At 41.8% G+C, this 18,321-nt stretch overlaps 1 protein-coding gene across 2 annotated transcripts in view; it reads left to right on the top strand.

Annotated features, from left to right (window-relative positions):
- Nucleotides 1-18,321, top strand: part of Neb (nebulin) — a 197,348-nt gene that overhangs the window by 173,679 nt on the left and 5,348 nt on the right. Inside the window, exons 131-146 of one of the 2 annotated variants that reach the window (XM_036184940.1) lie at nucleotides 1,432-1,536; nucleotides 2,609-2,713; nucleotides 3,283-3,387; nucleotides 4,051-4,143; nucleotides 5,220-5,312; nucleotides 6,866-6,958; nucleotides 10,167-10,259; nucleotides 11,722-11,814; nucleotides 13,434-13,526; nucleotides 13,869-13,961; nucleotides 14,296-14,388; nucleotides 15,239-15,346; nucleotides 15,668-15,851; nucleotides 16,098-16,190; nucleotides 17,111-17,257; nucleotides 17,666-17,772. In XM_036184940.1, the coding sequence (XP_036040833.1) occupies nucleotides 1,432-1,536; nucleotides 2,609-2,713; nucleotides 3,283-3,387; nucleotides 4,051-4,143; nucleotides 5,220-5,312; nucleotides 6,866-6,958; nucleotides 10,167-10,259; nucleotides 11,722-11,814; nucleotides 13,434-13,526; nucleotides 13,869-13,961; nucleotides 14,296-14,388; nucleotides 15,239-15,346; nucleotides 15,668-15,851; nucleotides 16,098-16,190; nucleotides 17,111-17,257; nucleotides 17,666-17,772 (1,698 nt within the window). Of the gene's footprint in view, nucleotides 1-1,431; nucleotides 1,537-2,608; nucleotides 2,714-3,282; nucleotides 3,388-4,050; nucleotides 4,144-5,219; nucleotides 5,313-6,865; nucleotides 6,959-7,407; nucleotides 7,501-10,166; nucleotides 10,260-11,721; nucleotides 11,815-13,433; nucleotides 13,527-13,868; nucleotides 13,962-14,295; nucleotides 14,389-15,238; nucleotides 15,347-15,667; nucleotides 15,852-16,097; nucleotides 16,191-17,110; nucleotides 17,258-17,665; nucleotides 17,773-18,321 lie in introns of both variants that reach the window. The other variant, XM_036184939.1, reaches the window with a different exon arrangement.

Raw genomic sequence — 18,321 nt, 5'->3', positions numbered from 1 at the left:
TCCATGCATGCTACAGAGATCACCAGCCAGGTCAGTGCTCTATCCATGCATGCTACAGAGATCACCAGCCAGGTCAGTGCTCTATCCATGCATGCTACAGACATCACCAGCCAGGTCAGCTCCATCCATGCATGCTACAGAGATCACCAGCCAGGTCAGCTCCATCCATGCATGCTACAGACATCACCAGCCAGGTCAGTGCTCTATCCATGCATGCTACAGACATCACCAGCCAGGTCAGCTCCATCCATGCATGCTACAGACATCACCAGCCAGGTCAGTGCTCTATCCATGCATGCTACAGACATCACCAGCCAGGTCAGTGCTCTATCCATGCATACTACAGACATCACCAGCCAGGTCAGTTCCATCCCTGCATGCTACAGACATCACCAGCCAGGTCAGCTCTATCCATGCATACTACAGACATCCCAGCCAGGTCAGCTCTATCCATGCATGCTACAGATGTCACCAGCCAGGTCAGCTCCGTCCATGCATGCTGCAGACATCACCAGCCGGGTCATCTCTGTCCCTGCTTGTATTTCTAAATGATGGTCATGATTCTAAGGATATTTTGTTGGCTCTCTGTCATTTTACTCGTTTGGCAGTGACATTAAATGTTTAGCATCCTTAAGTATCTGCTTGGTGAAGTGAAATGTAAGGCCCAGGAACCTGCTGCCAGGCTGCTTCTGTCTGCCTTCCTAAGTCTACAACCACTAGGGATATTCAAAACAAAGTACAGAAGCTAGGGGACCAAATTACTGCATGGAACTGGGGCAGTTTCTGACATCCTTGTTCCTTAGCCAAATCACTCTTTATTTGGCACTAAGAATCTCCATTAGCTTGTTTGGGGAGTTCTTTTCCCCCTGCTTCTCGACCTAAATTTAAAACATCTTTTTAGGCATTCAGTGTTGTGTAAGGCTCCCTGGTGTCAGGTCTTATGCAAACAACCCCTGCTTTATATATTCATACTCATCCTACATCTAAATAGATAGCAAATCTTTAACAGCTAAGACCTGAATCTCACTCTTTAATATAAAATTGTAAACACAGGCAGGAGGATAACACAGCTCAGTAGTTAAGAGCACTGGCTTCTCTTGTGGAGAACCTAGGTTAGATTCCTAGCACCCACATGGCAGCTCACTACCTTCTATACCTCATGTTCCAGGAGTTCCAACATCCTCGCCTGGCCTCTGCAGGCACCAGGCATGCATGTGATGTACAGACATACTTACAGGCAAAAACATCCATACACATAAATTTCTAAAACTTTGAAAACTATAAACATAACAGGAAAAAAAATGTCATTGAATGCCAGGATAAAAAACAAAGAAGAAAGAAAAAAATATAATCAGCTCTTAATTCAACCAAGCCTATACGTGCTATGAGTATTGGAAACATTCACCAGACTGTTTGGACGTCCTTTCACAGATTAAATACAAGCAATCAGCAGAAATGGAAAAGGCCAATTTCACTTCTGTCGTTGATACCCCAGAGATCATTCACGCTCAGCAGGTCAAGAACCTTTCCAGCCAGGTAAGATATCTTTAGGGCAAGGTTTTCCTGTTAATTCCTAAAGAATTGCTTTCTCAAACCACAGTTTCCTGCTGTTTCCCTCCCCTTTACCCTGTCCCCAATGCCAGAACAGAAGGCCTTTGTTTACCGTGCAGATTTGAGTCAGAATTGAAGTTTCTGAATCGGATTTAAAGACAGATTGTAAGAAGGGTTGGGGTGTGGGCACCTCAGTAGTCAAGTGTGACACCTTGGGATCTAGCCAAAACACTGAAAGAAAAAACTCAAACTCAAACAGTCAGGAGGGAAGTTCTGAGCACTAAGGAGCACTTCAGAGTCACAGCTCACAATCAATGAATATTTTAGCATTCTGCTCTAAGGTGGGCTTAAGGTGTGTAAGGACATGTGGAAGACACAAAGTAGACTGACCACCCACCTGTGGCTGAGACTGAGTCATTAACTTGAACCATACAACCTGGAGCATCCAGGGTGGCTAGCTTCTGGATCCTGCAAATCCCATGAGAAAAAGGAGGAAAGCTGTCTGTGGTGGCAAGTCCTTGTTACCTCAGCACTTGGGGAGGACGGCTCGGGAGGCCAGCATGGGCTATACTCCAAGATCCTGTCTCAGAAACCAAATTAAACAAATATACAAAGAAAATAAAAATGAACAGGATTTTGCCAGGCGGTGGTGGCATACACCTTTAATCCCAGCACTCGGAGGCAGAGGCAGGCGGATCTCTGTGAGTTCGAGGCCAGCCTGGGCTGCAGAGTGAGTTCCAGGAAAGGCGCAAAGCTACACAGAGAAACCCTGTCTAGAAAAACCAAAGTAAATAAATAAATTAATTAATTAATTAATTAATTAATTAATTAAATAATAAATAAATAAATAAATAAATAAATAAACCGGATTTCTTCACGTGTTAGTACTGTTCGGCACTTCATGTGTTAGTTAGTGCCATTCGGTGATGATCAGGATGTGCCTGCATAGCCAGGATGCAAAAAACCTTCCCTGTGCTACAGTGAAAGGAATGGTTTAGGTTAGCAGCCTATGTCACCATGGGGCTCATGCTCCCTGTTTCTTGGAAACTTTTCCCAGAAAAAGTACAAGGAGGATGCAGAGAAGTCCATGTCATATTATGAGACTGTCCTGGACACTCCAGAGATGCAAAGAGTCCGGGAGAACCAGAAGAATTTCAGCCTTGTAAGTTCCATTAAGGCCCAGCCCACCGGTGGGGGGACATCAGGCTAAGGGAGATGGCTTTGAGGACACACACTTGGCATCCCATGAGGGCAGAGGAGCACATGTGAATCTTCTCTGGGCTCACCCTGTATTTTAATCCCAAATGAACCTGAAAGTTTCACCCGCTCAGTAAGTGGCTTCTTGTCACTGAATACAAACTGTTATCTTTTTTTACTGGTGATATGTCCCCCTCCAACTAAATCTAAGCAAGAAATACCTTAAATTTTTTTATACATTTTTATACATTTCAAAAATTAGCTCTATGTCTGGGAGTACACGTAGCTTGGTGTTAAAACACGTGCTTCCTGTGGTGTGAGACTCTGGGTTCAATCCCCGACAAATCTCTAGCAATACCTCATCACTAAAATTAATTTCTCTGCAAAAGTCTTAGTGAGGAACTGACTTTGGGCTATTACATTGTGATTATTGTGCCATGTAAAATTTTAACTTCCTATCCACAATGTAAAACAATTTTAAAATGTGTCAGACAATGTTGGAATCTTAACAGGATATTTACTCTTTCTTCATAGCTCCAATACCAGTGTGACCTTAAAAACAGTAAAGGGAAAATTACAGTTGTTCAAGACACGCCAGAAATACTGCGTGTCAAAGAAAACCAAAAGAATTTCAGCTCGGTACATTTCCTATTTACTCTCTGTCTAATGCTAACCTAACAGTGCCGTTCTCTTTAAGAAGGTACACAGGCCCCACGCTCACACAGACGATTAACCTCTAACTTGCCCAGTTGATGCTAGTGGGTCCTTGGTAAAATGCCCCAAACTGTGTTCCCAAATCATCACTCCAGAGAACATTTGAAATAACTTAAATCTAACAAAATAACTCTTCTCTTTGTATTTTTTTAATCTCAAATAGTAACTCAGGCAGTAACATGTGTTGTCTTGTTCCAAGAAGGTGGATTTCTTTGTGATGTGATTTTCTCTTATTAGCCCTCTACAAAATAACTGACTGACTGACTGACTGACTTCGCATTTCTTTAATGAGTTCTGTGGTTTTTCATCAACATTTTCTGTTTGTTTGTTTGTTTGTTTTTCTCATCCTGTATTAATATACTGTGGTACTCTGAAGTGAACTCTCCAGCTGGCAGGTGGCTTGCCTGGCCTGTATGGTTCTGGGTATTGATTCTGACGGGAGGACTTCAAATGCAATGCTTCAGCTCTTGTCTGGAGACACTGTGGAGAGTCTTTGTTTTCACAGAAGCCACGAGGGCTAGTCCTTCCCCAGGCACTGCCCAGCTTTCCTTCTTCCTGTGTAACACTCCCCTGATTCTGCATGCCCAGGTTCTGTATAAAGAGGATGTCTCCCCGGGAACAGCAATTGGAAAGACCCCTGAGATGCTAAGAGTGAAGCAAACACAGGACCACATCAGCTCGGTAAGGACATGTCAGAGTCATGTGTCCTCTTCTTAACCTGACTTTGATAAATCTGTAACTTCTGAGTTACACTCTAAAGCTGTCACCGGAAACAGCGTCCGACCTAAAACCAGGTGTCCGGACACTGCTGTCATCGCATGCTGTGTGCTGGTGGAGGTTCTCAGGAGAGTGAGGTTAGGTGTGGGAAGCAGAGGCTTAGGAGAAAATAGAACATATCAGCATCAAAGAATGAACCTTTCTGGAGACACATGTATGGCTACATATATCCTAATCAAATGGACTGCTGGGTATGAAGATGCTGGTGGTCAGGAGGCCTCTTCCTACTTTTGCATTCTCTGATTTCAGTTGCGTCTCAAGTAATCTTGGTCCAAAAATGTTAAATGGAAAAACCCAGAATAGTTATTCTTTCTGACATAATAACTTTTGTGGTCTCCCATCTCATCCTACCTGGGGCATGAATCACCCCTTCAATTAGTACATTACATTCCAAAGTGCATGCTACCTGTCCTCCCTGGCTGTCTGCATTGCCAGATTTTAGTATGCAGTGTTTGTGTTCAGGGAGCCCTTATTTTCTTAGTGATGACCCCAAAGAGCAAGAGGAGCAATGCTGGCCATGCAGATAAACATTCCACATAAGAATTAAGAATGCCATCTGCTAAGGTTGCTAAGAGATACAGTATAATTAATTTTATATCTGTGAACTTGGAAAAGAGGGAAAGGAACCCATGCTTGTTTGCCATTATGCCTCAAAACTGCAAAAGCAGAAAGCCACAGTGCATGGCGAACACTTAACGAGGAAAAAGGCAATCTGGGTGTGATGGTGCATACCTTTACACTACCACTCAGGAGGCAGAAGAGGGGAGATCTTGGTGAGTCTGAGGTCAGCCTGGTCTACAGAGTGAGGTCTTGTCTCAAGACAATACAAATATAACTAAAGGAGAGCTGGGTAGTAGAAAGTGTACTAAACGTGTACAATCTTCAACCCCCTGAATAATACAGGACTACTAATCAACCATCCACATGTGGTGGGAAGATTTCAGCATGCACTTATACCTTTGTGTCCCCTTTCCACATAGGTCAAGTATAAAGAAGCAATTGGTCAAGGAACTCCCATCCCTGACCTGCCTGAAGTGAAACGCGTCAAGGAGACCCAGAAGCACATTAGCTCGGTACAGACTCTTACCCAGCATGCATTTGTGTGATGGGCTACCCCTCAACTGGTACCCTAGTTCCATCCATCCCTTCCTTCTGCCAAAGGCCTCTCATGCTTAGGGATGCTGTGCCTCCTCCCTGGTCCCCCTCAGATCACAGAAGTAACCAAGAGACCTCAGTTGCAGCTCATTCCCCGTTACTCCTTATACTTCGCTGTATTGTAAACTTTATTTTGAATTTCCTGTCCACTAACCTGAAAAGAAAACAAGCCCAGGGGTTCTGTGTTGCTTTGGGTTGTAACTTCTTGTCTTTCTGTAGTTTTGTTCTGTTCTGGTGGTCCACCTGCCTCTGCCTCCGTGTGATGGGATTCACGCGTGTACCACCATGCTGAGCTTAGGCTGCAACTTACTAAGAGGAAAGGAGATAAGAATTAGAAAGTGAGGATCCCTTACTCTTTTTGTTAAAATTTACAGTCCTTCAATAGTGCTCGATAAAAAAGAAACAAGGGTGGCGCACACCTTTAATCCCAGCATTCGGGAGGCAGAGCCAGGCGGATCTCTGTGAGTTCGAGGCCAGCCTGGTCTATTAGAGCGAAATCCAGGACAGGCACCAAAACTATACAGAGAAACTCTGTCTTGAAAAAAAAAAAAAAGAAAAAAGAAACAACAAACAAAAACCCATAGATTTAATGCAGAGACTGGGAACATAGCTCAGTGATGGAACACTTGCCTGTCATACATGAGGCCCTGGGTTCAATACCAATGCGACAAATGAAACATAAATAAACACAGTGAAAAAAGACCAACCAACAAGCACTAACTTACTTGATCCCGAAATCATGGCAGAAATTTCAGAGAAAGATGCTGTTCCTGAAATGCAAATTATGCCTGCTCATATCAAGTGTCCAACTAGGGATCACCTAAGGTTTCCTTAAAGCTGGAGGTGTATGCATGTCTGTAATCCCAGCACTCAGGAGGCTGAAGCAGGGGGGATCCTGGGAGTTTCACACCAGTCAGGGATAAGTAGCAAGAAGCCTGTCACAATTATATATATATATATAGTAAAACAGTAGGAAATACATAAAATTCTCAATGACTCTGAAGGAGGAGGGATTAGAATACCGCATGGTTAGAAAATTATAAACCAGACAACATGTGCTTTGAGTACAGGTATGTAGACCTAGTATGCACAGGATATTAAGCCTGGATACAATGGATTTGTTGGGGTTTTTTTGTATTTTGTTTTTTTTGAGTGGCTGGTTACTGGCAACTAAACCCAAGGCTTTGTGCATGCTGGTCAAACATGTTTCTCGTTAATTAAGTTTGTTGTTATAATTTAATGCATTTCAAGAATATACTGAGTATTGACTGTGGAAAATGCAAAATTTAGGATCCAGTTTTCAAGATGGCAAAATTTCTGCAAATTTTTATGGATTTTGTCTTGCTTTGCCCCGAGTTCATATTGCAAAGGCAGCTTGTCTCTATGGACACTCACCAAAACGCTCTCAGGTCCCTGTCACCTAAAGTACCTGCGGTCACTTTGCTTTTTGGATATTCTAATTATTCTGCAGGTTATGTACAAAGAAAACTTGGGAACAGGCATTCCAACCTCTGTCACCCCAGAGATGGAGAGAGTCAAACGCAATCAAGAGAACTTTAGCTCGGTATTTACAGATATATGAAATAAGAAGTTCTTTCCCTTAAAAAGACTACCAGAATAACCTAGCAGTCTACTTTTCAAAGTAACATTTAACGACCTTGTGTGTTTGTGTATCACCCTCTGATGAAAGCCACTTGATCCTCTCCAGAATGGCCACTCTTCTCAATGCTCCTTAACATGTTTAGCAACTGACTGGTGTGAGCTAAATCTGAAATACAGTCAGCAGCATTAACAAGCTTCCTCAGGGTGCTGGCACCCCAGAACCCAGTGCTTCCTACTGTATCTTTCTGTTCTAAGATGTAGAGTTCATCTTTAAAATTGCAACATGCGAAAGCATTGCGCTGACTAAATACTGCTGTCTAAACTCTCCCTCCCCACCCACCACCCACCCCCTCCTTCCTCTGTCTCTGGCTTGTTTTGAATGTCTTCTGGGTACTTTCTTGTATCTCACAGGTTTTGTACAAAGAGAGTTTGGGGAAAGGAACCCCTACAGCTGTCACTCCAGAGATGGAGAGAGTCAAACGCAATCAAGAGAACTTTAGCTCGGTATTTCTCAGGGGCAAAAATCCCAACACTAATTCTTATTAAAAATAACGATCACATTGATGTCTTTAACATACAAATGTAAAATTACTAAATTCATATAATGAAAGAATGATGCCAATATTACTTAGGGTTTCAACCAAAATCTAATGTAACTTTTAATACTGGTGTGAAATTTTAACTTTTTTTTTTGAACACAGCTATGCATCACTTTCCTTCAAAACCTTAAATTATCAGTTTCCTTCCTCCGGTTCTAACTAGTGTGGTACAGGTCAAAAATAAAATCTAACATCCTCCTGCAAAGGACAGCACTAATCAGAACTATATTTATTGTGGCTTGAATTTTTTTTTTTTTTTTTGTAGCTTTTTCTTAATGGTCATGATTCTTAAACATCTTCACTTGAAAACAACAGACCAATTTACAGTAACTCAGAAATACAAATTTACTTATATCAGTGAGTGTTCTTTGTGATGCAAGTGAGCTTCCCTTTGAGGGATGTATTCAGAATTACTGCTAAGTTGATAAAGTATGCCATCTTAATGTTTATGAATATTTATTCATCTCCCCAAGCCCTCTGTTTTTCTGATTCAGTGCTGTCTCTACCTCTTTATAGATAGTAACTTTAGTTAGCTAAACACTGTTTGATAAAGCTGAATCCTGTGTATTTGAGAAGGTATGTGTAAGTGAAGCGACCCAGTGTATGCATTGATGTCATGGAGGAACCAGCCATTATGTGGTGTGCAACTAAACGCACAAAGTGGTCCATGGCTGCTCCGTGTCTTAGTTTTACTTTGCTTCTCTGAAAGAACAAGTACTCTTGGAGATTTATTTTAAGTTCAAATCTACCTAAGAGATGGATCCAGGCTGATGTGATTGTTGCTTCTGTGCACGCAGATTTTGTACAAAGAGAACCTGAGCAAGGGGACCCCCCTGCCTGTCACTCCTGAGATGGAGAGAGTCAAGCGCAATCAAGAAAACTTTAGCTCGGTATTTGCGAGAAAGTTCCTTTAACTCCATATTAAAAAGAATAATTTTGATAAACAAAATTCTTACTATTTATCCCTTTATAATAATTTAACAAATTCCTTGAAAAACAAACTTACCAACTGAATCCCTCTGTCCTAGATATTTTACTTACCGTTTAATCTCAATGCTCTGTACTTTCTGAAATCCTCCTGTGAAACATCTTTACGTTAGATGTATAGGTACATCTCTATTAATTTAGTGTCTGTATGCAGTGTTGGGATTGGCCTCGTGGCCTTGCCCAGACCAGGCAAGTGCTCTACCGCTTGGGCTCCCACTTAATGCTTAAAGTTAGTTCCTCTCCTTTTCCACATCGTTAGTACTGGTACTTTCGAAACTAACTGATTTCTGAACAGTGCAAACCTGGAAGCTTGTATTTACATGGAAATCTTTGAATCTGATGGGTCTGGGTTCATGCAACAAGAAAAGACACTGATCCAAGGCTGTGTGCAGAAACAGCACCTTTGCTTAGAAAAAGTGGTGTCCTTACCACAGGCCTCACCTGGGTAAACAGCAAAGAAAAACGCTCCACATTGGACCAAAAGCCTGCTTTGATAGTTGCCCTGAACAAGCCTTTTTATAACTAGAAATTTATGCTTTCCAATTTTTTTTTTTTTTAGGACAGGATCTTACTATGTAGTCCAGGGTGGCTTTAAATGTGCCATCCTCCTGCCTCAGCCTCCCTAGTGCTAAGGAAAAACATGCCAATTAAATCAGAACATGTATTTACATTACTGTTTTATTAACTGGTGTTCCTGAAAAACTACAATAATAAATAATCTGTGATCCTTCCGTGTAAGGAACTTCTGGGCCTGAAATGGAGATGCACATATCCTCGGAAAATTTAACTGGACCCACTTTGGGGGAGGAGAGTTGATCTGAATGTGGTTCAAGTCCTTCCTAGCAGTTTGATTTTCTGTGAAACAATTCCCCTTTCACACAATTAGATCAGTAAATTCCTTTGACTCCACATCTGTTTGGTTCATAATTACTCCTCACTAACAACTTCTCAATTCCAGTAAGTTTTCATTGAGTGCTGATGTGTCTTTTGGGGTGTTTCACTTACTGTTTTTCCTACGACTTCATTATTCTCTTTTGGGGAAAATGATATTTTAGTTATTTCTACATTACAGTGTGTTATTATGTATATCTATTTGAAACTAATAATTCTAATGGCCCCTGGACAACTTTTTCTTTGTTAAAATATGATTTGTGTTAATTTGACACTGGTTATATTAGACAACATTGTCCATTGGTACATAGGCCTTTTAGATACTATAGGAAAGACTATATATTAAACATGGATTTCTGGGTTTGATTATTTCTGTAACCTTAACAAAGACTAATTTAGTCAGAGATTCAGTCTGTAGTTGTAAAAGCCTCTTATGTGCTAAGACAAATGTTTTTTGTAGAAAAAAAACTGCTGACCCAGTCAAGACTTGTCTCTTGCGTAGTGAGAATTTCTATGCTCTCATAGAACTGTATTTCTCCCTAATTCTGTGGGTTAGAGTAGAAAGTTGAACAGATGAGCTGTAATCACACAGCACCAGGGCAGTGGGCGTGGTCTTCCATGCTGGATGTCATATTTCATAGTCTGACTGCTTGTGTCCCCTCCCCATCCCCCATGCTTTCTTGTGTCCTACAGGTATTGTACAAAGAGAACCTTGGGAAAGGGATTCCAATTCCCATCACTCCAGAGATGGAGCGAGTCAAACACAATCAAGAAAACTTTAGTTCGGTATTTAAAAAAACAAAAACAAAACAAAAAACAAAAAATCCCTTTAACTATTTTTAAAATGCTTTTTAAAAGATTAATGACTAGAATTTTAAAATCTAATTAACTCACCCCAGTATCTAAAACATGACCTATTTTGTATCCAACTTAATGCTGCCATTTCCCATGAGCCAGTTCCCTTGGCTAAACATTAACCTATCATTAAAAGTATTCCAGCTTAAAAAAAAATAACACCCTTGATGTCTCAGCATCCGTGTTTACCTTGCTTTGACAAATGTGACATGAACACACAGCTTCAAAAGCACCATTCTGTGAAGATCTGGCCTCCAGCTCATTTCCTATGCTAATCTTACCCTCTCCTGGCACCTGCATAATCCTTTCCAAGTTCCTTTTTAGCATTTTATCATTACTCTAGTTACCTTCAACATAATTATTCCCAATATGTTTACCCAGACTAAAAATTAAATATGTTGACTTCATTGGAAAGTCAATAAAAGTATGTATGAATCTTCCCATAGATGGTACTTCTAAAACTCAAACATCCTTTACATGATTTATGAAAATAACTTTCTTGGTTTGGTTTCTACCTCCCGGTTTTCTCTCATAATCATGACAACTAATTTCTCCCTTTCCTGGTACTCTTCATTGCTTGTGCTGCAGAAATGAGCCCAAACAACACAAATAACAGAACCCCCTTAATGTCTTCCTCTCCGCAGCTCCTTCCTGCAATCCTTTCCTCTTCCAGGTTGAAGCTTTGGCATTTTCCCCATCTCTAACTCCTCTTCCTCTTTGCCTCCCCACAGCCAGCCGCTCCACCAGGGAGGGAAAGTGACTGATGGCCTTTTGTTCTGCATGCCTCTTATCATACAGGTGCTATACAAAGAAAACCTGGGAACAGGAACTCCAATCCCCATCACTCCCGAGATGGAGAGAGTCAAACACAATCAAGAGAACCTTAGCTCGGTATTTTGGAAAGAAGCAGGGGGTGGGGAGATGCCACTTACCTCCAGAACCAAGCTCATCATTTAGACCTCTTCCCTTCCTTGCTTCTGATGTATCTTTGTAAAAGGATTTTCTCTCTCATCTGTGTGTTCGACCTTTTTACTTCACCTGATACTTTTAAACAATTTTTTTTTTAACAAAAAGAAGTAAAAATTTTAGTTTTGTGGATAACAAAACCAAGTTCTAACCATCTCAAATCCCCGCATTTGCTTAGGAGCTACCAAAGATGGGGGGGGGGGGGAAACAGTGTGGATAACTCTAATGGCCTTTCTTAACTAGCAGTTTATGTCCTTGCTTCTGTGACACACAGCTTCCCAGCCCAGTAACCGCGTCCTAAACAGCACACAGCAACTTGTCAGCATATAACTCCTGATTCCTGTTAATTTGTACCAAAGAAGTTGATCTTGCCTTTCAATGAAATGTCATTTACCATTGTTTTCTCTGATAATTTCTCATCGTACAGGTGCTATACAAAGAAAACATGGGCAAGGGAACCCCTTTACCCATCACTCCAGAGATGGAGAGAGTCAAACACAATCAAGAGAATATTAGCTCGGTACTCTGGCAAAAAAAAAAAAATTAATTCTTTGGTGATTGTAAAACTACTTCAATGACAAAATAATTCCTATTAATCCTTTTAAAAGGCACCTTAAGTCTGGTCCATTTCTTGACTACATTTATCCTTTGTTCCTAGCCTTAACTTCATAACAAAATTGCTTTATTCCATTTAAAATTCTAATATCAAGGTAACACATTTTCCTACAAAATATTCTTCTGCTCACTTCTCCCCAGACTTACTCTCTGCTATACCCATGGTCTCTTTGTGTGCTTGAAAAACTTGGGGGAACCTTGATGGGTAGAATAGGGAGTATAAAGGGGCTATTTATTGAATATTGAAGTCCTTGATGGTTTGGGGTTCACTCCACCAGATCTTAATCTTTTGTGGTACAGAGGATCAGTTCGCAGGACCTTCCACAGGCTAAGACAGGCTCTCACACTAAGCCATGTCCCCAGCCCTACCATGACAGACATGGGCAGAGAGAGAGACCTTGGGGAAAGTAGCTCTTCATCCTCTTCCATAGATAAAGGTGTAAACTCGATCCAGTGGTGTTTTTCACATTTGAATAACTTGCTAAAGAGGAAAATGTCACCAAGAAGCCTTTTTGTCTTAGTGATCTTCATTTTGATTTTGTCTTTATTCTGATCTTTAGTGCTAACTATAAAGATCTATTTCCTTCAAGCTTGTGCTCTCTGGTAGTAATCTGTCAATAACTGGGGATAAGGTTCGTGGGGATGTTAGTTTTTAGTAGAGAAGTTCTTGCTCAGCATTTACACCACCTGAAGGTTTCTCCATCAGAATCACCTGGATGCTGATTAAACCAGGTTTCTGGGTCTGACCCATGCTCCCTTCATTTGTCCGTATGAAGTAAAGTACAGGCATTTCTAACAAGCTCTCAGCTGACACTGACCATTCTATTCACTGACTATTCATGGACATGGAGGGACTACTGGAAGAGAATCCCTCCTTAGTGCTGTGTCGTGTCCTAAATCTCCCAGGTCACCTAGAAAGACACCAGGGAAGACACTGAGGTTGAGGATTTGTCAGGACATGGATGTTGCTTTTCCATTCTGGCAATGTAATTATTAAAAACATTTATCATGGCTGATGAGTGTGAAAGAATTCATTTAGTGAATTAAATAAGCAGACTACGAAGATGGAAGAGTAAGAGAAACACTTGCCTGGGGTCTACAATTTTACTCTGTATGAGAGAGAGCCCGTGCTGCAAAAAGACCCATTAAACAGCTGTGGTATTGGGGCCCCTTCAACCTCTGTAATACAGGCCCTCATGAGAACTGGCATTTAGACGATGTGTCAGGACTGACAGTCACATACTAGGGAAAATGATGGTAGGGCTGCATCCTTTCTGGAACATTCTCAGTTGGAATCTGCAAGTTCAGGGCAAGGTTGTACCATAGAAACGTGTGTCTTGCTCTAACTGCCGTCAACTTCTCCCTTGCAAACAGACTGCTATCTAACCTCAGGGCCTAAATGATTTGGTGCCCGGGGGCCTGATCGAAAGTTACTGTAGCCTTCCGCTGCTTCTTCTGGTAATTGTAATCTTTTGTTGTTGTGTCTCCCTTTTGGATTTTTTTGGATCCACTGGACTCCTGTAGGTTTTGTACAAAGAAAATGTGGGGAAAGCCACCCCAACCCCCGTCACTCCGGAGATGCAGAGAGTCAAACGCAATCAAGAGAACCTTAGCTCGGTATTGTCTTGAGAAATGAAAATGCTTCTAATTTTACAAAGTAACTCTTGCAATTTGGCCTGCTCCTAATCCCTTCCAAGGATAAAATCAAATAAAATGCCAGTTATGCTTCATCTCCTTTAAATATCACACAGGTATCTTTGCCATTAACCCTTTTCACACACAGGTATCATTGCCATTATCATTGCCATTAACCCTTTTTGCTTTTTACTGGAGGGCTAAGTCTCACTAACAGCAACAGGTTACACCTAATGTCTCTGTCCCTCCCCAACTGGATTTATATTTAATAGTGAAGATTGCCTCCTGGTGAGTGACTTTTAGGTACAACTTTGTTTCTCACAGGTGCTATACAAAGAGAACATGGGGAAAGCAACCCCCACACCCTTTACTCCTGAGATGGAGAGAGTCAAACGCAATCAAGAAAACTTTAGCTCGGTATTTGAGGGGAAAAATAAACCATTAAAATTCTAACGAGCTTGATCATCATGGCAATACCACTAATTTTTCTCACAGTGTCTCCAGGACTTGATACCTTTTAGAATTCTTCCTTGGTCACTTAAATACAACAATCCAACCTTGCTAGTTGACACTGAGTTCAAGCCTTTTATCTCTTGCTTTCTACTGTAACATGTTAATGGCTTTCTCCTCCTGAGGTGTTTCTCATACTGTGTGATGTTGTTGAGCTAATAACAACAGCTAAATTGATGACTTTTCAAAACTGTTTTTCCTCTTGCTTTCTGATGTCGGGATACTCTCTTGGCTCCTCTAGGTATTGTACAAAGAGAATATGAGAAAAGCAACTCCAACCCCTGTCACTCCAGAGATGGAGAGAGCTAAGCGCAACCAAGAAAACATTAGCTCGGTATTTCCCAACTAAACAGAGCAGTGGGACAAGCTGGAATTAACATTTTAACACCCTGAATACAGGCCTTTGTTATTTAAACTGGAAATGACACTAAAATTTAAAATGACAGATAATGCAACATCCTGGAAAATGTTTTAACATCGTAAACATGTGCACTTCTTTCACTGAAAATTTACACTGAAATTAACACAGCCGTGGTTTTCCATTCCAAATGATCATACTAAACAGACAGTAATTGCCTCTGGTTTTCCTCCTGTTACACTTGACTCTAAGGCAGCTTTTCATAACCAGCTGTAACAAATTGACCCCTAACATCTTCTACCTCCCGCTGTTATTTCTAAGGTATTTCGTTAAATGGTAATACCCAGAAATTACTATCTTCACATTAATCTTCTTGCGTATTGTGTCTGGAAGACTCTGATTTTGGTTGGGGCATATTGGTTTATGTAATCTGGACATTACCTAATGGCTGTGTGCTTCAAAGGCCAGGTCTTTCAAAGTCCTGTCAGTATCAGAGTTAAAGCAAAATACCATCAACTATTCTGGCACTGGTATTGCAATTCCTAGTCAATTCAAGAGGCCACTTTCTTCCTCTTTTCAGATTTACCCTGCGTCCCTTCTCCTTTGAAAATGAAAATGTTTCATTTTCAAAGTCAAAACAAGTCTTGTGACTTCTGATGTAAGCCTTGCCTGTCCTTGTTCTGACCTGGTAAACTGCTGGTCCAATGTCTGGCCACCAGTTGTTGACTCAGACTTCCCTTACCAGTTCCTTCCATTCGAGTCTGCTGACCTCTTTGAATGAGAAGAGAACCATGCCCTGTGCCCACGCATGGTCTCTCCTCCACAGGTTCTTTATTCTGATAGCTTCCGGAAACAAATACAAGGCAAAGCTGCCTATGTGCTAGATACACCAGAGATGAGGCGAGTAAGGGAGACCCAACGGCACATCTCAACAGTAAGCCAGGAATTGATTTTTAAATGTATTTTTTATATGTATGTGCCTGCCCGTCTGTGTGTTTACTATGTGTGTGCAATGCCTGCAGAGGCCAGAAGGAGGGTATCAGATCTCCTGGAACTGGAGTTACATGTGTTTGTGAACTGCCTCATGTGTGCTGGGAAACTGAACCCAGGTCCCCTGCGAGAACAACACATGCTCTTGCCTGCTGAGCCATCCCCCCAGCCACAAGAATTCTTTATGATCGGCTGGCCAGCCTGTGGAACATGTTCAGAGATCGGTCACACTATCGTATCTTCATAAAGTAAATTCCTATTTCAGGTGAAATATCATGAAGACTTTGAGAAACACAAAGGCTGCTTCACACCAGTGGTGACAGATCCTATCACTGAACGAGTAAAGAAAAACACACAGGACTTCAGTGACATTAACTACCGAGGTATTCAAAGGAAAGTCGTAGAAATGGAACCAAGACGGAATGACCAGGATCAAGACACTATTACAGGTACCCAACAACACAGCGATGGCTGTACCAAATGGAGGACAAGGACACGTCTGTGAAAGAAAGCCCCTTTAGCCAGTTTGCAAAGCTGAGGTCTCAGAGGCACCGGCTGCCATCTTCATCCTTAGACCAGAACCTGTGCTAAGCAGGAAGCCGAGCCCTCCTGTGACTGCCAACCCTCCTGCTTGGTTCTAAGGTACAGACAAACGTGAGAGCATTTTCCCCCCTGACTGCTGGCTTTCCTTTCAGGTCTGCGTGTCTGGCGTACTAACCCTGGTTCAGTTTTTGACTACGACCCAGCAGAAGACAACATCCAGTCCCGAAGTTTACACATGATTAATGGTATGCACACTCCCAGAGACTCGTGCCAGAAACACCACCTTCTAGTGGACTAGAGTCAAGAAGCAGTCCTTCCCTTCCCTTTCATCTTCTGCACTTGCTCACTGACTGGTGGGCCAAACTAAGCATGCTCAGTGTAGGAAAAGACTGTGACAAACTGTTTCACTTTACGGCTCCTTCAGATGCCGTTATTATCATTTCTGTATTTTCCTAAAGAGAAAAGTCAGTAAGTTAAAGAAGAGGTGGTAATAAAATACATAGACAAACACATGTTCATCAGGAACATTTTGAACTATTCGTGTTGGGGGGATATTCACAAGGGTAGTGGCACATACTCATAATGTCTGCTCATAGAGAAGACAAACCATTGGGCCAGACATTGCTGTGTATTCCTTTAACCCCAGTAATCGGGAGGCAGAACCTAACTTGTTCTGCACATTGAGTTCCAGGCCAGCCAGGGCTCCGTGGGGAGATCTTACTTTCTGTTTGTTTGGGCTTTCTTAAAGTATGCTATGCTGTTCTTTAAGGGTTTATGCTGTAGTCTGTGGATAAAGAGAGACCTACCCTGACATATACAGTTTTAAGGTTGTACTTGCAACACAGGAAAGACACCTCCATCTATCTGGAAGTGAGGGAGGTATTTCTGGAGAAACTGAAATATGAATGTGATGGCCCTTTATTCACTGAAGTGAGCCAGGAGAATGGGGTGGTGGGAAGGCCCTGTGGTTAAAGACAGACACAAGTCTGACACTTCCTTCTGCCGCCTTTGGCCAAAGTTCTCCTCTGAAAAGGAGAACAGCTATACACTAGAAGAATTGCATGTAAGCCATAGAAAACCACTCAGAACTACATTTGACAAAAACAAACAGCATGATGGAGGCATCACTGCTGTAGAAACCTTATCTCTGTTGCCTGTCTCCCAGCCCAAGCTCAACGCCGGAGCCGGGAGCAGTCTCGATCTGCCAGTGCACTGAGTATCAGTGGGGGTGAGGAGAAGTCTGAGCACTCTGCAGACCAGCACCTTTCCACGTACAGTGATGGAGGTGCCTTCTTCTCTGCAACCTCAACAGGTACAAGTAGATGTTCAAGATGGGCGTGGTCATGCACAACAGTAACCCCAGCATTTGGGAGGCTCTGGCGTGGGATTGCAAACCTGGGGCAGCCTGGGCTACATAGAGATTTTGTCTCAGTCAAACGAACACAACACCAACAAAAACAATGGATGCTGTGGACTGACAGCCATGAGGTCAGCTCACTGATGCTTACTAAGCAAATTTTTTAAATTTAAAAGTTCATTACTTTTCTGAGAAAAGACTAGAATTGTGGAGTTACGTGAAGCTACATGTTTAATTTTCTTAATTTTACTAGCTCTTCTCTTCACAAGAGTCATTAATTGAAGTAAAATACAACTGTGCTTGATACCCACAGATGAGCTGTCTACCACATGCCTTTACAAGCTGTTTCTTTGTTCTTTGTAGCATACAAACATGTGAAAACCACTGAGCTCCCACAGCAACGGTCCTCCTCAGTTGCCACCCAACAGACAACACTGTCTTCTGTCCCATCCCACCCATCCACAGCCGGAGTAAGTAAAGAGGAACAGACACAAATTACTACATTGGTGTATTTGGTTTTGTTTTCTTTTTCATTCTGATTATAACATGTATAAATGCATATAAATATATAAATACATCCTACTGGGTCATAAAAGGTTGCTTATATGTATATGTATTTAGTGCTGACCACTTAGTATTAGATAACCAATTATGGGGCTCTTTCCAGACTGATTCTGCTCTATCATTAGTTGCCTATAGCTCTTCATGTAGGGGTATGGCCTTGTAAGATTTCTCCCAGTTGTTGAAGTCTTGTTTAGGCAGCCATATTGTTGAGGGTTCATGGCTGCACCTTCCTTCACCTTTATATTAGGTACAGTCCTGCAGCAGGCATCCTGGTCCTCTAGCTTCTTTGGTGGGGGATAAGAGGTATACTCATCTGCAGGTGTAAGGATAAGTAGAATGCAGTTAAGAGATTATACTGGTTTAGGAAAGCGGCAGTAAGAGATTCTCCTCTAGGTCCCATTGGGTAGTTGGCTAGGTGTATAATACTCTCCACTGAGCAGGCCTGAAGTCCAGTT

The sequence above is a fragment of the Onychomys torridus genome, chromosome 4, assembly GCF_903995425.1.
Source record: "Onychomys torridus chromosome 4, mOncTor1.1, whole genome shotgun sequence".
Classification (NCBI taxonomy): domain Eukaryota; kingdom Metazoa; phylum Chordata; class Mammalia; order Rodentia; family Cricetidae; genus Onychomys; species Onychomys torridus.
This window is presented reverse-complemented; position numbering and strand designations above follow the sequence as displayed.